The 17220-nt window shown below is 39.5% G+C and overlaps 1 protein-coding gene across 1 annotated transcript; it reads left to right on the top strand.

The window, feature by feature from the left end:
- Window positions 1–5195: 5195 nt before the first annotated feature.
- Window positions 5196–10833, top strand: cmtr2 (cap methyltransferase 2). Its single transcript, XM_014994029.2, has 3 exons — window positions 5196–5586; window positions 6561–7820; window positions 8443–10833. Exons 2-3 carry the CDS (start codon window positions 6570–6572, stop codon window positions 9484–9486), a joined length of 2295 nt encoding a protein of 764 aa, XP_014849515.2. The 5' UTR covers window positions 5196–5586; window positions 6561–6569; the 3' UTR covers window positions 9487–10833.
- The last annotated feature ends 6387 nt before the right edge of the window (window positions 10834–17220 follow it).

The raw sequence follows: 17220 nt of genomic DNA, 5'->3' as shown, positions 1-17220 counted from the left end.
CAGCGCCACACAGAGTGGTGATTGACAGCGCTAAGACCCTCCTCCTGGCTCTGATTGCTTGTTTCTAGTTAGCACTGGGAGCACTGGATGAAGGCAGAAGAGCTAGACTTTTTCACTGATTATCTGTCTCATACCCTATCATGACATAGTGACAGTTTCAACAAATATGTAAAAAAATATATATATTTTTTATAAAAGTCACATACTGCCAATTTAAACACATTTTGAAATCAGACAAAGATAAAATGTGATTAAATATCAAAAGCAGGTTAGGACAGCTTTGGATAAGCATGCTGTTTCGAATTGAAGGAGAAAAGTCATAAAAAGTAATGTGTGAATAAGTATTCCCCTGATAGCCATCCTTACTGCTGTGCTAAAGATAACTTACCTGCTTTGTAAGCTATTTTGCAAAGTATGTAACACTAAATAAGAATTTATCTTATTATATTTATAAGATATAATAATATCTTTCAGGACTTTCTTGTAGAGTAGATTGTGGTTTGACAAAGTGAAGCTTTTGCTCCGACTTTCACTCAGGTTCTCAGGATGGATGGATGATTTCTGAGCTGCTGATGACAAGAAGAGAAAGTCAAACCTCTTATTGAACCTGTCAGATGAACAACTGAACAACCTGAATGTGAGCATGAATATTTAACCTCTTAAGAAGTAATAAAAAAAAAAAACAGACCAGTTCAAATATCAAGCCAGTCACAACCATCTTTCCATATTATGAATTTCAATTCGGTCTGTTGTGTTAGCTTTGCATGTCAGACGCGCTTTTCATGTAGATTATAGATAATGGTGCAATCCAGCTAATGGTGTGTTAACAACTTCATGAAATTTAGATTTGTTAAAGTGGCATAATGCTCATATTCAACCAGCAGAGTGGAAATCAGGTGATGAAATGTTGCAGACGCCCAGGAGTTTAAGAAGCTTTTAGCTTGACTGAGATGTAATTCTGCTAAAGTAGCAATAACGCAGCATCTTTGGTTTCTGTGTAGAATAATTCAGGGCTCAGGTGTGCAAATTCTGTTGGGTTTGCACATAAAAATAACAGATTAATGCTCAAAGTAATTAAATAACATCCTATGCATACTTAGCAATACAGATATAAAATGGTTTATGTTAGTGACAGGAGGTAATGCATTTTAATAATTATAAGCACTTGCATTGTCTGATATATATCTGTGTACATCCAGCTCAGAGCTTTTATGCAGGATCATTTCAAACCCATTCACTCTTTCAAAATGAACTGATGAACAGCAGTTTACATCATTCCAGACTTTTGATTATGTGCATAATAATCTGGAGCAACTGGACAGGAAAATCTGTGCTGAAATGCTCTGAATTTAGTTTCTGCAGATTAATTTGATTAATCTGACCAACTGATTTATTACATTTGAACCAGATTAGATTCCTGCCAATAGTCAGTAACTAAGATGGCAGCTGATCATCAGGGTTCAAATCATCAACTTGGAAGCAGTGCAGGTTTTTATGAGCATTTTTACATCTTATTTATGTTCAAATAACAAAAACACACAGAACTAGAGTTATTATTATTCACATAATCCTAACTAAACTCAGTCTACTGTAAGAGAAATCCAAGACGGGGAAGTTTCATGCATCTTTGTGAAGTTCATGTAACAAGACACTGGTGTGTGAGAAAATGTGTGGGAAGTAACATATTTTATTCAACATGTATGTTCTCTAAATAACATGGATGCATTGAACACAGCTGTACAGCGGCTTTTTCTTGACGAAATCTGGCCTCTGGCATTCCAAAAAGCCTCAGCTGCTGAATAAATATGAGCAACCGCAGCTAGCGAAAAGCAAAGACACAAAGCAACATTTTTAGCGCTTAGTTTAGTACCTGATGAGCCCCTCACTGAGGTTTTTGTTTACTATTTAACCTCCAGCAGGATAAAAAAATCTGTGGCTAATTCTTCTCTCTGATCAAACAAAACTATGCAAAGCTTTCTGGCTCTTTAATTATACCCAACAGGGATTAAAAAGAACAGAGTTGTGAGCAGTGGAGAAGAATAAATGACAAGACAAACTGCTTAAAGTCGTCATTGATGAAGCTCGGTTCAGCAAATGACAGGAAACTGGGAGATGAGATCCAAACAGTTCAGTCTCAGAGAGGGAAAGAAATACTTTCAGATGGTGAAAGCTTTATTTCAAACCATTTGTTTGCAGTTTTCTGCAACCCAACCAAAGCAAACATGTGGAAGAAGGAGCTCTGCTCTCTGAAACTAAATTATTGATTTTAGCACGCTAGTATCGATCATATTCGAAGAACATCCTTTAAGCAAACCTCCAACAAGCTTTTTTTGTTTTATCATGCAGCCAATCTGGATTATCAGTAGAAATATACTACGGGAACAATTCTTTATTTCAAACTCCTCTTCACTTGATGCAAAGCCGCTGCCTCTAAAACTGCATAATTACGCGCTCCAGAGAACAATAAAAACTTACTGTTGCTAAGAATGAATGTCACAGTGGGATTATCTGGGTGGAAGTGTGCTTGTGCATTAAACCAGGACCTCTGCCACATTTTTGCTCTTGTGTTAATGTGGCTGAGCAGCAGTCGGAGTGGGAGTGTACACTTTTTGTAAATTAGAGTGACACTGCGCCTCATTGCAGTAATCATCTGTTTTCATCGGCTCCAGCCTGAGTGACTGCATCTTAATCACCAGAGATAAAAACTGCAGCAGCAGCCAAACAATGACAATTCTGTGCTGAAAACAGATAAGGCAGAATCCAGCTTGTGGACTGTTTGGCAGATTTTGCTGGGATTTTCTTCGGCACGACGCGACAGGAGATAAACACCTTGCAGTGACAATAAACTGCATCATCATTCCCTGCAAGCCGTGTGTGCAGACAACAAATACACGGCTCACCACCATCAAACAGTGGGACACAGGAGCTAAAATTACATAAAGCGCCTTGAACATACACACAACTCTAATAGCCTGTTTCCCATCATAAAATTGGGATTTTCTCCTTTTTTTGTTGAGCATTCAGGAGGAGAAAAGCATCTGCCTGGAGGCAAACGGGACAACATGATCTCCCCCAGTCCATGGGGAGCAATTAAGACCGCGGACTTGCTGAACTCACCTCTGCAAAAACAATCCCACCATGAGGAATAGAGTCACCTGAGAAAGAAAAATAAATCCTCGTGAGGAAGAATTGAATGCTGGAGCAGGGAGAGGCTGTATGCTTATACAGCAAAACAAGAACTTACAGGAATCCAACATGGAAGAAGAAGAATTCATCATCTGAAGGCGACGGCGCTGAGAGAATGACAGAAAGCAATTATTAAGAACGATTCTGTGCAACAATCTGCTCAATATGAAATCAAATTACAGAATATTACCGAATTAAAACCTTCAGCAACAATTGTTTTAAGATCACACATAGAGAAAAACTACCAGATGCCTTCAAAAGTATTAAGTTTGCAAAGCTTGAGGATAATGTTCTGTTCACATTAAACGTTTTAGAGCAGAATTCATTGTGATGTTTAATAAAATTAATTATCAGATCAGAAATTTTGTTCATGCAATTTGAAACCTAAATGTGATCATTTACAAATCCTTTTGAACCTATATCCAATCAATACACTACAAAGATTAAATATTTAATGTTTAAACTGACAAACTTTATTATAAGTTCCTAGCTTGACATCTCTAAGCCTACATGGCACAGAGTTTGTCTTATTTGATCGACAATCGCGACATGTTTCCTCAACAACAAATTAATTTTCAAATATAAAATCCAGGAATGACACTAATAGTTTTTACCAGCTGATAACATAAGGTTTCTGTTTTGTTGTTCTGGATTGCAGAAAAAGTAAACTGTGGCTAAGGGTGGGTGGATTTCCTTTTCTTCAACATAAGCGCAAGCTAAGGCAGTGTTAAGGGTTTATGTCACACCCCATTCTGCACCCACCACCCTTCATCATCAATGATTCAGGGAGAAGAAATATGAATCTGTGCAGACAAACGTGGATCACACGCATGGAGGGAGAAAGTTCAACCCGAGGGGCCACGTCAATGTAATGAATCACAGAGAGTTGACAGGCCTCCGTATGAAAACTCATGGAGGCGCAACGCTGGCATAGTCTTCTGATGGGTCTACTGTAACCCATGACCTTTACTTCACATTTTTTGCCCAGGTTATTTATCGAGTATTATTATTAGTAGTGTTATTTATCATGTATTAAAAACCAAACACAGATTCAATCAAGTATTAATTGAAGAGTTTACACATTTACAAAACTGAGAATTTCGATATTCTTCCTTTTCCTGAATTTTCTCCCTTACAAAATGTGTTATTGTTTATTTTCTTTATAACATTTACTACTGCTATATATTTCACAGACAGACTAAGATTAAGCCGTCATAGCTTTGCCAGGTTCTTTAGAGTCTGTCTTTTTTCTTGTTTTGCTTGTTGGCCTGCAGAAAAAAAAAACAATACAATAAATGCAGAAGCTGTGAATGTTAATGCAAATAGTTTGTGTGTTTGTTTGTTTACGTTGTAAATTCTTATTTACATCCACAACTCCAGATGTTATCTGGGAGTTAAATCTTTTTCCAATTCGAAGGTTCATCTTTTTCCTGTCAGTTTTCAGAAGATGCATGTTTCGACTGAGAAAGGTTTGGAGAGAGTTTGCTGTCAGACAGCAGCTGTAGCAGGAGAGAGAGAGCAACTCCTTAGCATCATTGTGACAGAGAGCAGCTGTTCGTGATTGTTGTTTATTCAAACTCTGCTCCCTTATCTAGTCAAAGTTAAAATATAGCTGTCATCCTTAGCATTCATCCCTGGATAAAGAGCTGTCTGTTGTACATTTCACCATCAAATTTTATTTTATTTTAAATAAATGAATTCATAGTATATAACAGTATTAGACCATAGATCCTTTAGGTATTTTTAATCAGTCTGAAGAGTCTAACAGCAAAAGGGCCGACTCCTTAATCCCTGTTTGTTAGTTTAAAAGTTACGCAGCATCTGGCAAAGCATCTGCTTCAACATGACAGTGTCATCAGCGGACCAGCTACCATGAAACACTTGCAGTGAAGTGACAATACTATCTTTGAATGCTCTGTAAAATAGACAGGTGTGGCAAAATATAGACAGGCTGGATGCAGCTTTTCAGTTCTCAGACAACAGGATTTACACAAAATGTAGTCTGATATTAAACTTGTGGCACCACAACTAAGAGTCACCATTACATTTTATTTTATATGAAGCAAAATGTATGAAATTCGACATGAAATCTACCTAGCTAGCTGGCTAGCTAGCTATCTGATTGATGCAATGCCGATGAGGATAAATAATTTTTAACACCATTTTTTTTTTATCAAAAAGTGCAAAGAACACCATTTTATTCATAACTTTTATAATGTTTTATTATCTTAATTGTTTTTTTTTTTTTCAAACGCTACAGGGGTATGCATAATTTTGAACCGGTCAAATCTCGGAGCTGCTCCTTTAAGGAAACTACGACCATTTGTTTTCACGCATGCGCACTGTGAGTTTTAAGTCACGTGGGTGGTGTGTTCCGCTTCCTTACTGCACATCAACTGGGTGAGTGTCTGTTCTCTGATTTCAGGTTGTTTAAGCTGAAATTGACACACCGCAGACAGGTACAGACGCTTCTCTGAAGGAATAAAGTTTTAGACAAATACAAATCTTTTTGGGTTTTGAAAAGTCCGTCTGTGACACGCTTGGACGTCACACAATATAATTATGACATGTTTTCATTATCCTCGCAGCTCGTACGGTTTTCCTCAGTCGCTTATGTACATTTTTCAGAACATAATTGAAAATCTCAAAACGACATGTTTAATTTTTGTGCACAAAATTAAAGCAGTTTTCTCATTTCTGTGAACAAATTACAAATGCCTTTGTATTTCCATGTAAGTTAGGTACAATTATACTGACAACATGACGAATAAATTTGACAAACAGAATGAGAAGTACAATGAAACAAGTACTTCTCATTCTGAGCCACTGTCGTGTTTGTCGACAAATATTTAATTTCCAGAGATGAATTGAGGATTTTGAGAAAGAAACTGGAATTAGCAGGTAATTCATGCTGTTTTACTGTTTGTACTAATTGTTCAGAGAAATGCCCTTAGTGTCTTGCAAATGTCGAAAATGATTCGAGAAGAAAAAGAAGCGTCTGTAATTTTGAGCAAGTAGTTTTGGTAATCGCAATTGACTTAATTAGTTTTGTTGTTTCTACATTAATATAAACTATTTACTTTGCATTATTTGAGGTCTGAAAGCTGCAACCTTTTTCTTATTTTGACCATTTCTCATTTTCTGCAAATAAATTCAAAATTTTTGTTTGGATTTTTGGAGACATGTTGTCAGCAGCTCACATAATAAAAGAACAATGTTAATTTTATTCAAACATATACCTATAAAAAGTAAAATCTGAGAAATGTATCACTTTGCAGTGGTCTCTTATTTTTTTCCAGACTTGTGTATATATATTTGAAGTTTAAGATGTGGATTTTAATCCTAATAGTAATAACATTGTTTTGGCTCTACAGGTGTGGAGGATGAGCTCAAGCTATGGCACAAGAAGAAAGGTCCGACAGCAGCAGCTCTTCAGCAGCTTGGTGCCGTCTGATCCTGAAACGCAGGCAGAGATCCAGGATCTCTTTAACAAAGTTAAAACCTTTCTGAAGCCGGTGGGTGAGGAATGGCGCATCCCCGACCCTAGCGTTGCTCTCAAACACCCGGCAGAGGACCACCGACACCTACAGGAGCTGAAGGCGTCTCTGAATGCCGTGAAGAACCAGCTCAGTGACAAGAACATACAAGTGTGGCACCAACACACCAACTCCACCAACCGAGCCGGGAAGGTGATCGCCGCCGTTCGCTCGGCTGCCAACGCAGAGATCTGCACTCAGGCCTGGTGCAAGTTCTACGAGATCCTGGGGACCTTTGACCTTCTGCCAAAGGAGGCGCTTCAGAACGGGGAGCTGAACTCTGTCCATCTCTGTGAAGCTCCGGGAGCATTCATCACCGCTCTCAACCACTACATGAAAACGAACGAGTCCACCCGCTATTGCGACTGGGGCTGGGTTGCCAACACCCTCAACCCGTACCATGAAGCCAACGGTGGGAGCACGACCATTGCAGACGACCGGCTGATCGCAAACACGCTGCCGTGGTGGTTCTTCGGCTCCGACAACACGGGGAACATCATGCTCCAGAAGCACCTGCTGGATCTGCAAGTGTTTGTGTCCAACATGCGGCGGGTTGACGTGGTGACGGCCGACGGAAGCTTCGACTGTCAGGAGAACCCGGACGAGCAGGAGGCGCTGGTGGCGTCGCTGCATTACTGCGAGGCCGTTGCAGCGCTGCTTCTCCTGAGCCCCGGTGGCTCCTTCGTCCTGAAGATGTTCACGCTGTATGAACACTCCTCCGTCTGCTTGCTCTACCTGCTGAACTGCTGCTTCCGCTCCGTCAGCGTCTTCAAACCCGCCACCAGCAAAGCCGGGAACTCCGAGGTTTACGTCGTGTGTTTGAACTATGAGAGCAAGGAGGAGGTGAGGCCTCTGCTCTCCAAACTGATCCGAAATTATGGCCCAAGTCTGGCTGACAGAGAGGCGCTCTTCCCCAGCTCGATCATCCCAGAGACGTTTCTGAAGCAGCATGAGGAGTTGTGCTCCTACTTCCACACCCTGCAGGTGGAGACCATTGGTGAAAACCTGCGGCTGTTTGAAGGGATGAGCACAGAGAGGAGGCAGCGGCTTGACCACATCAGAGACTGTGTTGTGCATGAATACCTGCAGCGCTTCCAGGTACTTCCATATGGCTCTCTAAAACAACCCAATCGCTTAAACTTGTTGCCAAAAAAATGTGTGGGTGTTTTTTTTTTTTTTATTAATTCATTCATTTATTTTCTGCTGCCATTTCAAAAATCTTCCTGTTGTTAAGTCACATTCCATTCCACTTTTCTGTCACCTTTCAACCTAAGCTAAGTCCAACCCTTCAGCCCAGCCCTGATACCTAGCAACCCAAACTGAGCTCCAGCACATTTGGTCAGCTGGTTTTACTGTTGTATGCGCTGCACAATGGCTACTAGAAAAGACAAGTGTTTTGTTGTTGTCTTACCACTTAGAAACCACTTGCTGCATTATTGTTGGTTGTACAGGAGGCTCTACTTCTGCTTTTCAAAGATGTACAGTTGTGTCATTGAGTATCTTTCTGCAGTGTGTATAAAGTGTGAGTGTAAATGTTGGTTTGGCATGGCCAGCAGCAGAATGTTTGGATTTAGCAAGCAGTCACTTAAAACAGGGATTTACTATTTAAAAACAGGCAAAAATAATCATGTACCTGACTTTTAACCAGTTTCTAGAGGTTTATATCCTACTAGTTAATCTTGTCACATCTGAATATTAATTGTGGCATTTCTGTGTGCAGGTGAGCTTTCTTCCCAGGAGCCGGTGGATTTCCAGGAACATAGTGAGTCCCGCCTGCTGCAGCATGTCGGCGGGTCGACCTCTGGGCCAGAAGAAGCAAACCGGCTCCTTCAACGAGCGCAAGGAGCTGCAGAACCTGAGCTGGAGGGAGCGAATTGGGCGGAGCTGCCAGGCTGCACTGATACAGAGTCACTGCACTGAGAACAGAGGGCTGGGCTGCGTGTTAGAAGGACCCCGCTCCAGCTGCTTTGTAGATTCATGGTATGTTGTAACTGGAGCTGCGCTGCCTGCAGTCAGGAACTCTCCATTCTGTGACTTGGCGCTGTTGAACCACCTGAATGAAGCCCTGCAGGATGCAGCGGTGGACTGGACTCTAGTGACCCCCTGCTGCTCCTGCAGTGTGGCTTGCACTGCCTCCATTTTGTCTGAAGCTAAAGGTCTTGAGGGGAGCAAAGAGAAGAGGCGGTGTCTGGTGTTCGACAACCGTGCAGCGTGGGCTGCTGCTGAGAGCCAAGCAGACGATTTAGTTTTGACGTTCAGTGAAGAGCCTTCGTTTCCTCAAAGAGGCCGCATCCTGCTGCATGACGGCGAGCCTCTGTACCAGCAACAGCTGCTGCAATGTATCCTGCTTGCCCTCCAAAACCTGAGCGCCGGGGATGCCCTGCTGCTGCGGGTGTTTTCCGCCCTGACTCGAGTCACCGCCGCCGCCGTGTTCTGCCTGCACGCCTGTTTCCGCTCCATCTCCTTCAGGTGTCCACCCCCGTCCGGCGGAGTCGGGGCCTTGCTGACTTGCATCGGCTTCTGCCCCGAAGCGGCCGTTCCGATGCTCCCGGTTCTCAGTGACGTGCAGAGCCGCATCCAGCAGCTGATTGGAGGAGGAGGAGACATGGGGGACAACCGAACACACGCAGGTGACAGACAGGTACTGCAGTTTGTTCCCATGGAGGAGCTGCTGAAAGGAGGACTAACTGAGTTCCTCTGGACCATGAACTCTGAAATCACCCAGCAGAAGCTGCACCTCCTGTTGCAGGAGGCAGCTTGCTGAGTCTAAGGCTGCAGCGGATTATCACTCCAGAACAATATGACATGTCCGTTTTTATTTTTCTAACACCAACAAACAGAAAAACAAAACTAAAGGTGCAGTCCAGTGGGGAAAAGTACATTTTACTTCTTGAATTTAATTATATAAATCAAAATTATGTACAGAACACTGCAAATACACAAAATCGTACCAAGTTTGAGGTATACTACCAAACAATCATGAGGTCAATATTGACCTGAATAATTGTGATTGTTATTATTACTTTAACATTCAGCTTGCCTTTCATAGTGCTGAAACTGAATTCAGCAACCAAATTTTTAAACTATCAATCTTCAAAGTTGAATCTTTCCCCATTTTGAATAAACAGTGAACACATTTATAATCTCTAATAATTTTCTTTTCAAAGCAGAAAAGATGCAGCTGATGATATTATGTTGCACCCGTTGAGCTAATTTGTGAAACTGTTCAGTACAAAGATTCACCTTTATTTGATTAAGATTCATAAGAGCTGAAACAATTTGATCAAACATGATAAATGACCATCTGTGATTGATTTGCTCCTGATCTTTGAGCGTCCAACATGTCATATTAATTTAACCATGTAAATTTCTTTTACTCCTTGTCATATGTGAAGCTGCAGGCGAGAACTAAAACCTGCAAGGCTTGAAAATGCAGATTATTCTCAGAAGATGATCAGCAGAACTGATCTGTGATTAAAGGGAGCTGAATAATAATCAGTTATAAAATCCTCTGCACCAAACAAAGGCTCTGTGTTTCCCCCTGAAGTGCCTGTTGTTTTTGTTATGATTTATTTTCTTCCCACGATGCTAAAGATCTTTTAGCTGTCATGGATGTTGATGCTAAATTCCTGTTAACGCTTTTAATTTCAGTTTTTTATGCTTAGGGGAAGACAAAGTGCACTAATCTGTTTTATTTATCATGAAAGGCTTTGTTCTTATAGCGCTGAGTTTAGTTTATTCTGTTTTATAAGAGTCTGTATAACTTATTTTCTTAAGAAAAAATAAAAATGTGCACTGAAATAAACTACTGTTGAGGCTGATTAAATATTGTTTGTTTGCGATACAGGACTGTAATAAATATTTAATTCTTTTGCCTCCGAATATTCAAAACATTGACTATTAATCACCCTTAAAGAAGAAAAAACTCATATTTTTACTACTGATCCCAAAAAAAAAATTTCCATTCATTCATGCAGCTCCATCATATAGGACAAATATTAAATCTGCATTGCAGATTATCTGTATTAACATGAGAATGAATGGTGTCAATGCAGGTTTTCTGCTCTGGAGATCTGTTGTATTTTTATTAAAACTGCACAATTTTAGAAAACATGACATTGTGATCTTGTATAACGACACTGATTGTGAGTAATTCACATTTTTCTTTCTACTTTTTCTTTCGACGACAACACATCTTTCTGATTAAGCTCTACTTGTGGATGTAAAGGACCATAAATGTTCATCTAAACTGTCTATTTTACATCCAAATTACCATTTGTGCTGCATTGCAGTTGAGATATGGTACACATTGATGTCACAGTGACCTTAGTAAGGATTTGATCTATTGTGCAGTTATGCATGTTAAAAGTAGTATTAAAAATAAAATTTAATGAAACCAACATTTAAAATTATGATTTTAAATGCACTTATTGAAAATTCTCCTGGTATTGTTTGGTCTGGGATCTGGAGTCCGTGCAGACTACTGTTGAAAACAATTAAGCAGACAAAAGTTAATGACAGTTTTCAATGTTTCCATCTATCAAAGTACAGTAGTTATCCAAACCGGTACGGCCCAGTGTAAATGAATCTCATCCCTCCTCAGTTTTGATTAATCATTTGGTTGAAAGTGTCATGCCACACCAATGACTGAATACTGGTTGTTCTGTAATATCAGGAAATCACTTCACTAAAACCTTTCTGACAACATGAAGTAGGCTAAAAGATCTCAAAAACAACATACCCTGCCCCGTCTAAAAAAGAAAAATAATTATGAAGTCATTTCTAAAGCTTTGGGAGTTTCATGTCTACCAAAATTACTCCAAGATTCATTCAGGCTCGTGATTCGGCCAGGAGGATCTGGGCAGAAATGCTTCGGACGGGAAGGGTTCATGGTCCCAAGACTAATGGAGTAAAACATATTTTCCACTTCGAATTTTCACCGTGTTTCCGCATCAGACTCCAAATGTAACATTTCTGTTAGCAAATTCAGGAACAAGCTGTAAATAACTTTTTTTAACAAAATAAAAACAGATATATTTTGTGAACATTTTGTATTTTTCATAAGTATTTTTGTTTTTCCTTCCGTCTTCATCTGAGACACCATTGAGTGTTACGCTAACCCCTGATAGCTTTTGCTTTTGCAGTGGATGGGGTTAATTTCCTTGGTCTGCAGCCATATTTGAATATGTGAGTTAAAAGACAAACAACCCCTGATCTGAGTGCTTCTATTGAGCTCTGCAGCAGGTACAGACAACTGTTAAATCTGTGGATTAAGTGATCAGATGGTGATCTCGTGAACTTTGCATGAACTCAGATTTTATTTTTTTAGGTCAAATAAACTAAACAGAATTACTCGCATTCAAACACTTCTTAAAGATATGAATCAAAATACAGACTAAATGGTTGATATTGTACATGAGAGCTGATATTCAGGCTTGCTCTAAATTAATTTCCAAATTGTTTAAGCAGCATTCAGATGGAAACCTCACTGTGTCAGGATCAGCTTGATCTCTTTCAGCTCTGAGCAAAAGCAGAAAGAAAACACTTTCCTGAAAGAACCCAGAAACAGAAAACAAGTCAAACTTTTTTTTTCTAAACACTATAAAATATCAGCTCACAATCTAACTCAGTTTATTGTGTTCAGCTGAGCTGCTGTAGCATACTGTTTAAATCACTATGGATGGAAGAAAACAGAGTTATAAAGGTCATATGTGACATTAAAAAATGAAATGTGTCCTGCGAATAAGAAGTCGGCCACATATATTCATTTTGGGAAAGGGCATCCCAGCCCTAATTTCCCTCCAGTATCCAGTTTACTTTGCCTCCTTTGACTCAGCCTGTGACACTATCCTTTAAAATGACTGTAAATCTAGAAACAAATACAGTAAACTTCTCTAAAACTAGTTATTTCCAACTTTTGTTCAACCTAACCCCAGCTAGCAGCATAATTTAGACAAAGTAAAAATGTGAATCCCACTGTGCTGCAAAGATCGATGTTATTAAAACCTGAACCTACTATAAACACTTCAGTTTTAGCTAAAAGTTGGTCAAATGAGATGAGTATGAGGATGCACTGTTGCCAAGTTCCCAAGCATTTATTTAAGTGGTAGACTAAAGTCTTGGCCACTCTAACAAATATAATTTGCAAAAAATAGGAGATTTCAAGCTGCCTTGAAAGAAAAATAATTATGAAGTCATTTCTAAAGCTTTGGGAGTTTCATGTCTACCAAAATTACTCCAAGATTCATTCAGGCTTGTGATTTGACCAGGAGGATCTGGGCAGAAATGCTTTGGACAGGAAGGGTTCATCTTCAGACTGGTGAGAAAATCTTACTTGTGCACACCACTATCACTTTCAGAGCTAAACACAACACAAAGCAGCTGCTTTCATGATTTTTTTCATATCAGATTTACGTTTACTTTCATGAAATATAAAAACATGCATGACTGGAACAAATTTCTTGTTTTGGAGGATCTTTAGGTCAGCACTCCTAGCACTTCCTAGTCAAAGTTCAGACTTTAATCTGTCATAGGACTTGAAAAATCACAAACAGCCTCTGCACAATCCGAGCCTGTTGAGCTATTGTCCAAAAAATGGGCTAAATTTGCAGCCTGACAGACGTTTTTTGTCTTAGTATTGCTGTAAAAAAATGGTGCAACAAACTCCAGCCAGCAAGTTCAAAGATTTTCAGCTGGAGCTGGTGAAGCATATGATCACATCGCCGACTTTGGCCTCCTGTACCTGAGAACTGAATCGATTCTGTCTCAGAGGTCAAAAATCTAAAGTCACCAGTTCAATAGAGGAAGGGAAGCTGGATGAGCTGCATGGACGGCTTATGTACATCAACTGGATGAACAGACAACAAAGTCATACAGAAGCATCTGGAGCTGCAGAGATTCTCTCTATTCCTAATTCAACTAATTGATTTGGTTTTTGAATACCATCAATTTTCACTCTGGTGTCCCCACTAAGGCTCTTATCAGAACCAATTTAATGTTAAAAAGGCTGCAGCCACAAAATGCTAATTACTAATCACCACTGCAGCAAGACTATTTAAAAGTCTGTGCAACCAGTAACCTTTCTCTAATGAGGACTTGAAATTATTTTTCAGTAACTGAAAAAATCTGATCTGATTATGCAGCGAATAATTTAGGATTCCAGCTTGTTAGAGGTTTCAGTCTGTCAGTTTTATCCAGCAATGCAAAACGCCAGGATGACCTTTATGAAATTATGATATTTTATTTAAGAACAATATCTAAACAACTCTGTGGCCTTTCAGTTAGCAGCAATATTTTTGACACATTCAGACTCCTGGATGGTTTTCAGTTTAAATATACTCATTATGAGGATAATTTGTATTCTATAATGCTTCAATAATTTTCAATTTAGATTGATGAGTTGAATAGAGTTAGCATAACAGCACTATAGGATTGTGTACAGTTAAGCTAAGCTAAGCTAAACAGGCTAATTGTGTGACCTGAAAACTTATCTGTGCCTTAAGTCAATGTAACAAACTCCATAGCTGTGGCATGATAAATAGTTTTATTAAAGTTTTGGCCTACTAACACATTAAGTTAATTGTAATAATTTAGACGAAATTGTAATCTGAGTCTACAGTTTGTGCCCCAGCTTGGACCCGCGAAGAAAAAAAAAACTAGAAAGTTCGCATCGCGCTCCCTCCCGCTTTAGAATGTGACGTTTAACGTGGCTTACTAATTCCGTGTGTCTGTTGTCACCCATCGCCTCTTCCTTTCACTTGCTCGCGGCTCTCCAAGACATGCGCAGTGGTTTTCTCTGAGCGGAAGAAGATGTCTGTCTAACCGTCAATTCAGCTACATAAATCATCAGATATGGCGACATGTAAAATCAGCAGCGCTTCGTCCAACTTTTAGCGTCACTTGGAAAGGAAGCTTAAAGAAAGGTAAGCTATTCGGACGTGATGTTAGCAAAGCTAGCTGTACAGAGACGTTGCATCTGCCATAAAAAAGGTTGTCACTCATGCGCTGAATTATTGTGTGGAGGTGCTGACTGATATGTCGCATTTACGGGACAACGCTGACCAAAGTCTTCAATATAGCGATATGACATTCACGGACGATCCGATTCTTCTGGACGGATTTTTACTAAGTCCTATAGGACTGAAGCCTCACTGAGAACTGTTCTTTGTTCTTGTGATGCTCTGCGTCCACTGTAGTAGTTATTTTTATTTTATTTAATAAAAAATATATAGATTTATTTAATTGGCGAATAAATAAGACATGAATATAAGAAAGCAGAGCATGCTCATTGCTCTTTGATTGTTTTCATCACCTGTCATGGTGGCAGACAAGGTGAGAACAGTCACGGTGCTCCTTCTGCTTGGTTACTTCTTGCTTATTGCGCCTTGGACAGTGTTCATAGTTGAGCGGTGTTTACCGTTAATTGCTATGTTTAATTGTGCAGACAGTTGTGGTTTCTGACATGGGCAATATGGGCAACTGTCCAGGGGGTTATCTTTTTAGGGATGGCAGGAGACCTCTGCGGATTGTAGCACAGAGATGAAAGCAAAGCAGAATGAAGAGTTTGAATTGACACTGGTTACATTCATTTCAGCTCTAAGTATTTAATATCTAGGTGTTTTATGGGATTGTGGATCTTTCAGATCAATTTGACAAGCAATTTTGATAGGTACACTTAATTTTATTGTGTCATGTTGCACAGGGTGCAACATGGTCTTGACTTGATCTTGGTCTTGACTTGATCTTGTGTTAGGTAGTTTTGACTACAACACTGCTAGTGAATCCTCAGTTGCATGTCCTCCCCCACCCACCTTCTTTCCATCTCCTTTCAGTTGGGTTTCTTTCGAAATAAATGCCAGTCATGGCAAAAAAAGTGAAGTTCATGCTATGTTAGGACAGGAGACCAGACGTTTCCATCCCTGAAATTATGATGCATAGAATCACATATCTAATCTAAACTATGTTACAGAAAATAAAAACATGCTTTATCTGCAGCATTTCTCATTAAAATGGCACATTACTGATGTATTAAAATTAAACATGATAGGTACACTTAATATTGTATTACCAATTAGGTAATACATTCAGCAAGTACTTTTACTTTTAATAAAAGTATTTTTAAAAGCAGTACTTTTTTACTTTTAAGTACAAATGTTAATGTGGTACTTTTACTTTTACTAGAGTACATTTTTGTCTGTGTATTTGTACTTTCTCCACCACTGCCTATCGCTAACAATGAACTAACTCATGTTATTTTATGAGCTTGAATTTCCTGGTAAATAATTTATTTAGCTTCTGCAAACCCAAATTCATGCTGGAGTTGTACGTTAATGTTGAGTCGCTGTCCATTGGATTCAGGTCCAATGTAGGCCAATGATTGGCACCGATCTACAGAAACCCCGTGTTCGTGTCTGTTCGTGACCAGACACGAAGCATGTGGGAGAATAGTAGCAGCTCCTATTTGAACAGTTGGAGCAACCATAAAGGACTCAGTCTTCACACATTTTGATGCTGGACCAACAGAAATAAATGGGCTGAATTTACTTCTGGCCCTCCATGTGCATTGGGTGACGTTGGTGCTACGTCATCTGAAACCCAGCAATAGTAGTTCAGGAAGGAAGTGGAGGAGATTGATCGTTTTGACAGATTATCTGTCTCATAACAAATTGTCATTGACATGGTGACAACTTTAACAAATATGGAGAAAACATATTTTTTATTAAAGTTATACTGCAGCTTGAATAAAATGCAACTACATAGCATTTTTTGAGAAGTCTGGATTGCTTTATGTGTATTTTGCATGTTGCCTATGACTATTGCTCGTGGGGAGACATTTCAGTAATCTAAAACTAATACAAAAAATTTAAGCAACGTACTTGCATACTGTATGCGGCTGTTAGATGTAAAATTCATGAGCAGTAAATATTGTGCTAGTATCAGCATCGAACCCAGGTAAGCAAGTTGCAAGCCTTTAAATTTGTAACAGCAGCTCCGCAGGGGGGCCCAATCAAATTTTTCGTCAGGGGGCCCAAGATTTCTGGTGGCGCCCCTGACTCCAGCTGAACAGCGTCGCCATCAAGCGCACTGAGAAGGAACGAACCATTTCATTCAGATCCAGGGGGTTCAGGGCAAATATGGATGTGTGTTTTTTGGTCTGGCAGTGGGAATATAAAATTTTTACTGCTCAAAACAATCTTCGAAAACACAATATGATTAATTTTGTAATTGACAGGGCCCCAATTTTTTTTTTATTCTATGGAGAAAAAAAATTAAATAAATAAATTGTGGAGGGTCTCCTGTCGGTCAGTGCCCTTAGAATTGTCATAACTTTTCCCGACTATACTGCGCCCCTGTATATTTATATTTGTATTGTAATAAATTCAGCCACTAAGATGGTGAGAATGCTTACAAGCCCACAAGATAACTATCATTATAGTAATATCAATGAACTAAAGTTCATGAAGACCTTGTCTCAAAAGAGAGGAATGAGAAGCAGGTC

This window comes from Poecilia mexicana, unplaced genomic scaffold (genome assembly GCF_051168715.1).
Source record: "Poecilia mexicana isolate PSO_F unplaced genomic scaffold, ASM5116871v1 scaffold_3, whole genome shotgun sequence".
In the NCBI taxonomy this organism is placed as follows: domain Eukaryota; kingdom Metazoa; phylum Chordata; class Actinopteri; order Cyprinodontiformes; family Poeciliidae; genus Poecilia; species Poecilia mexicana.
This window is presented reverse-complemented; position numbering and strand designations above follow the sequence as displayed.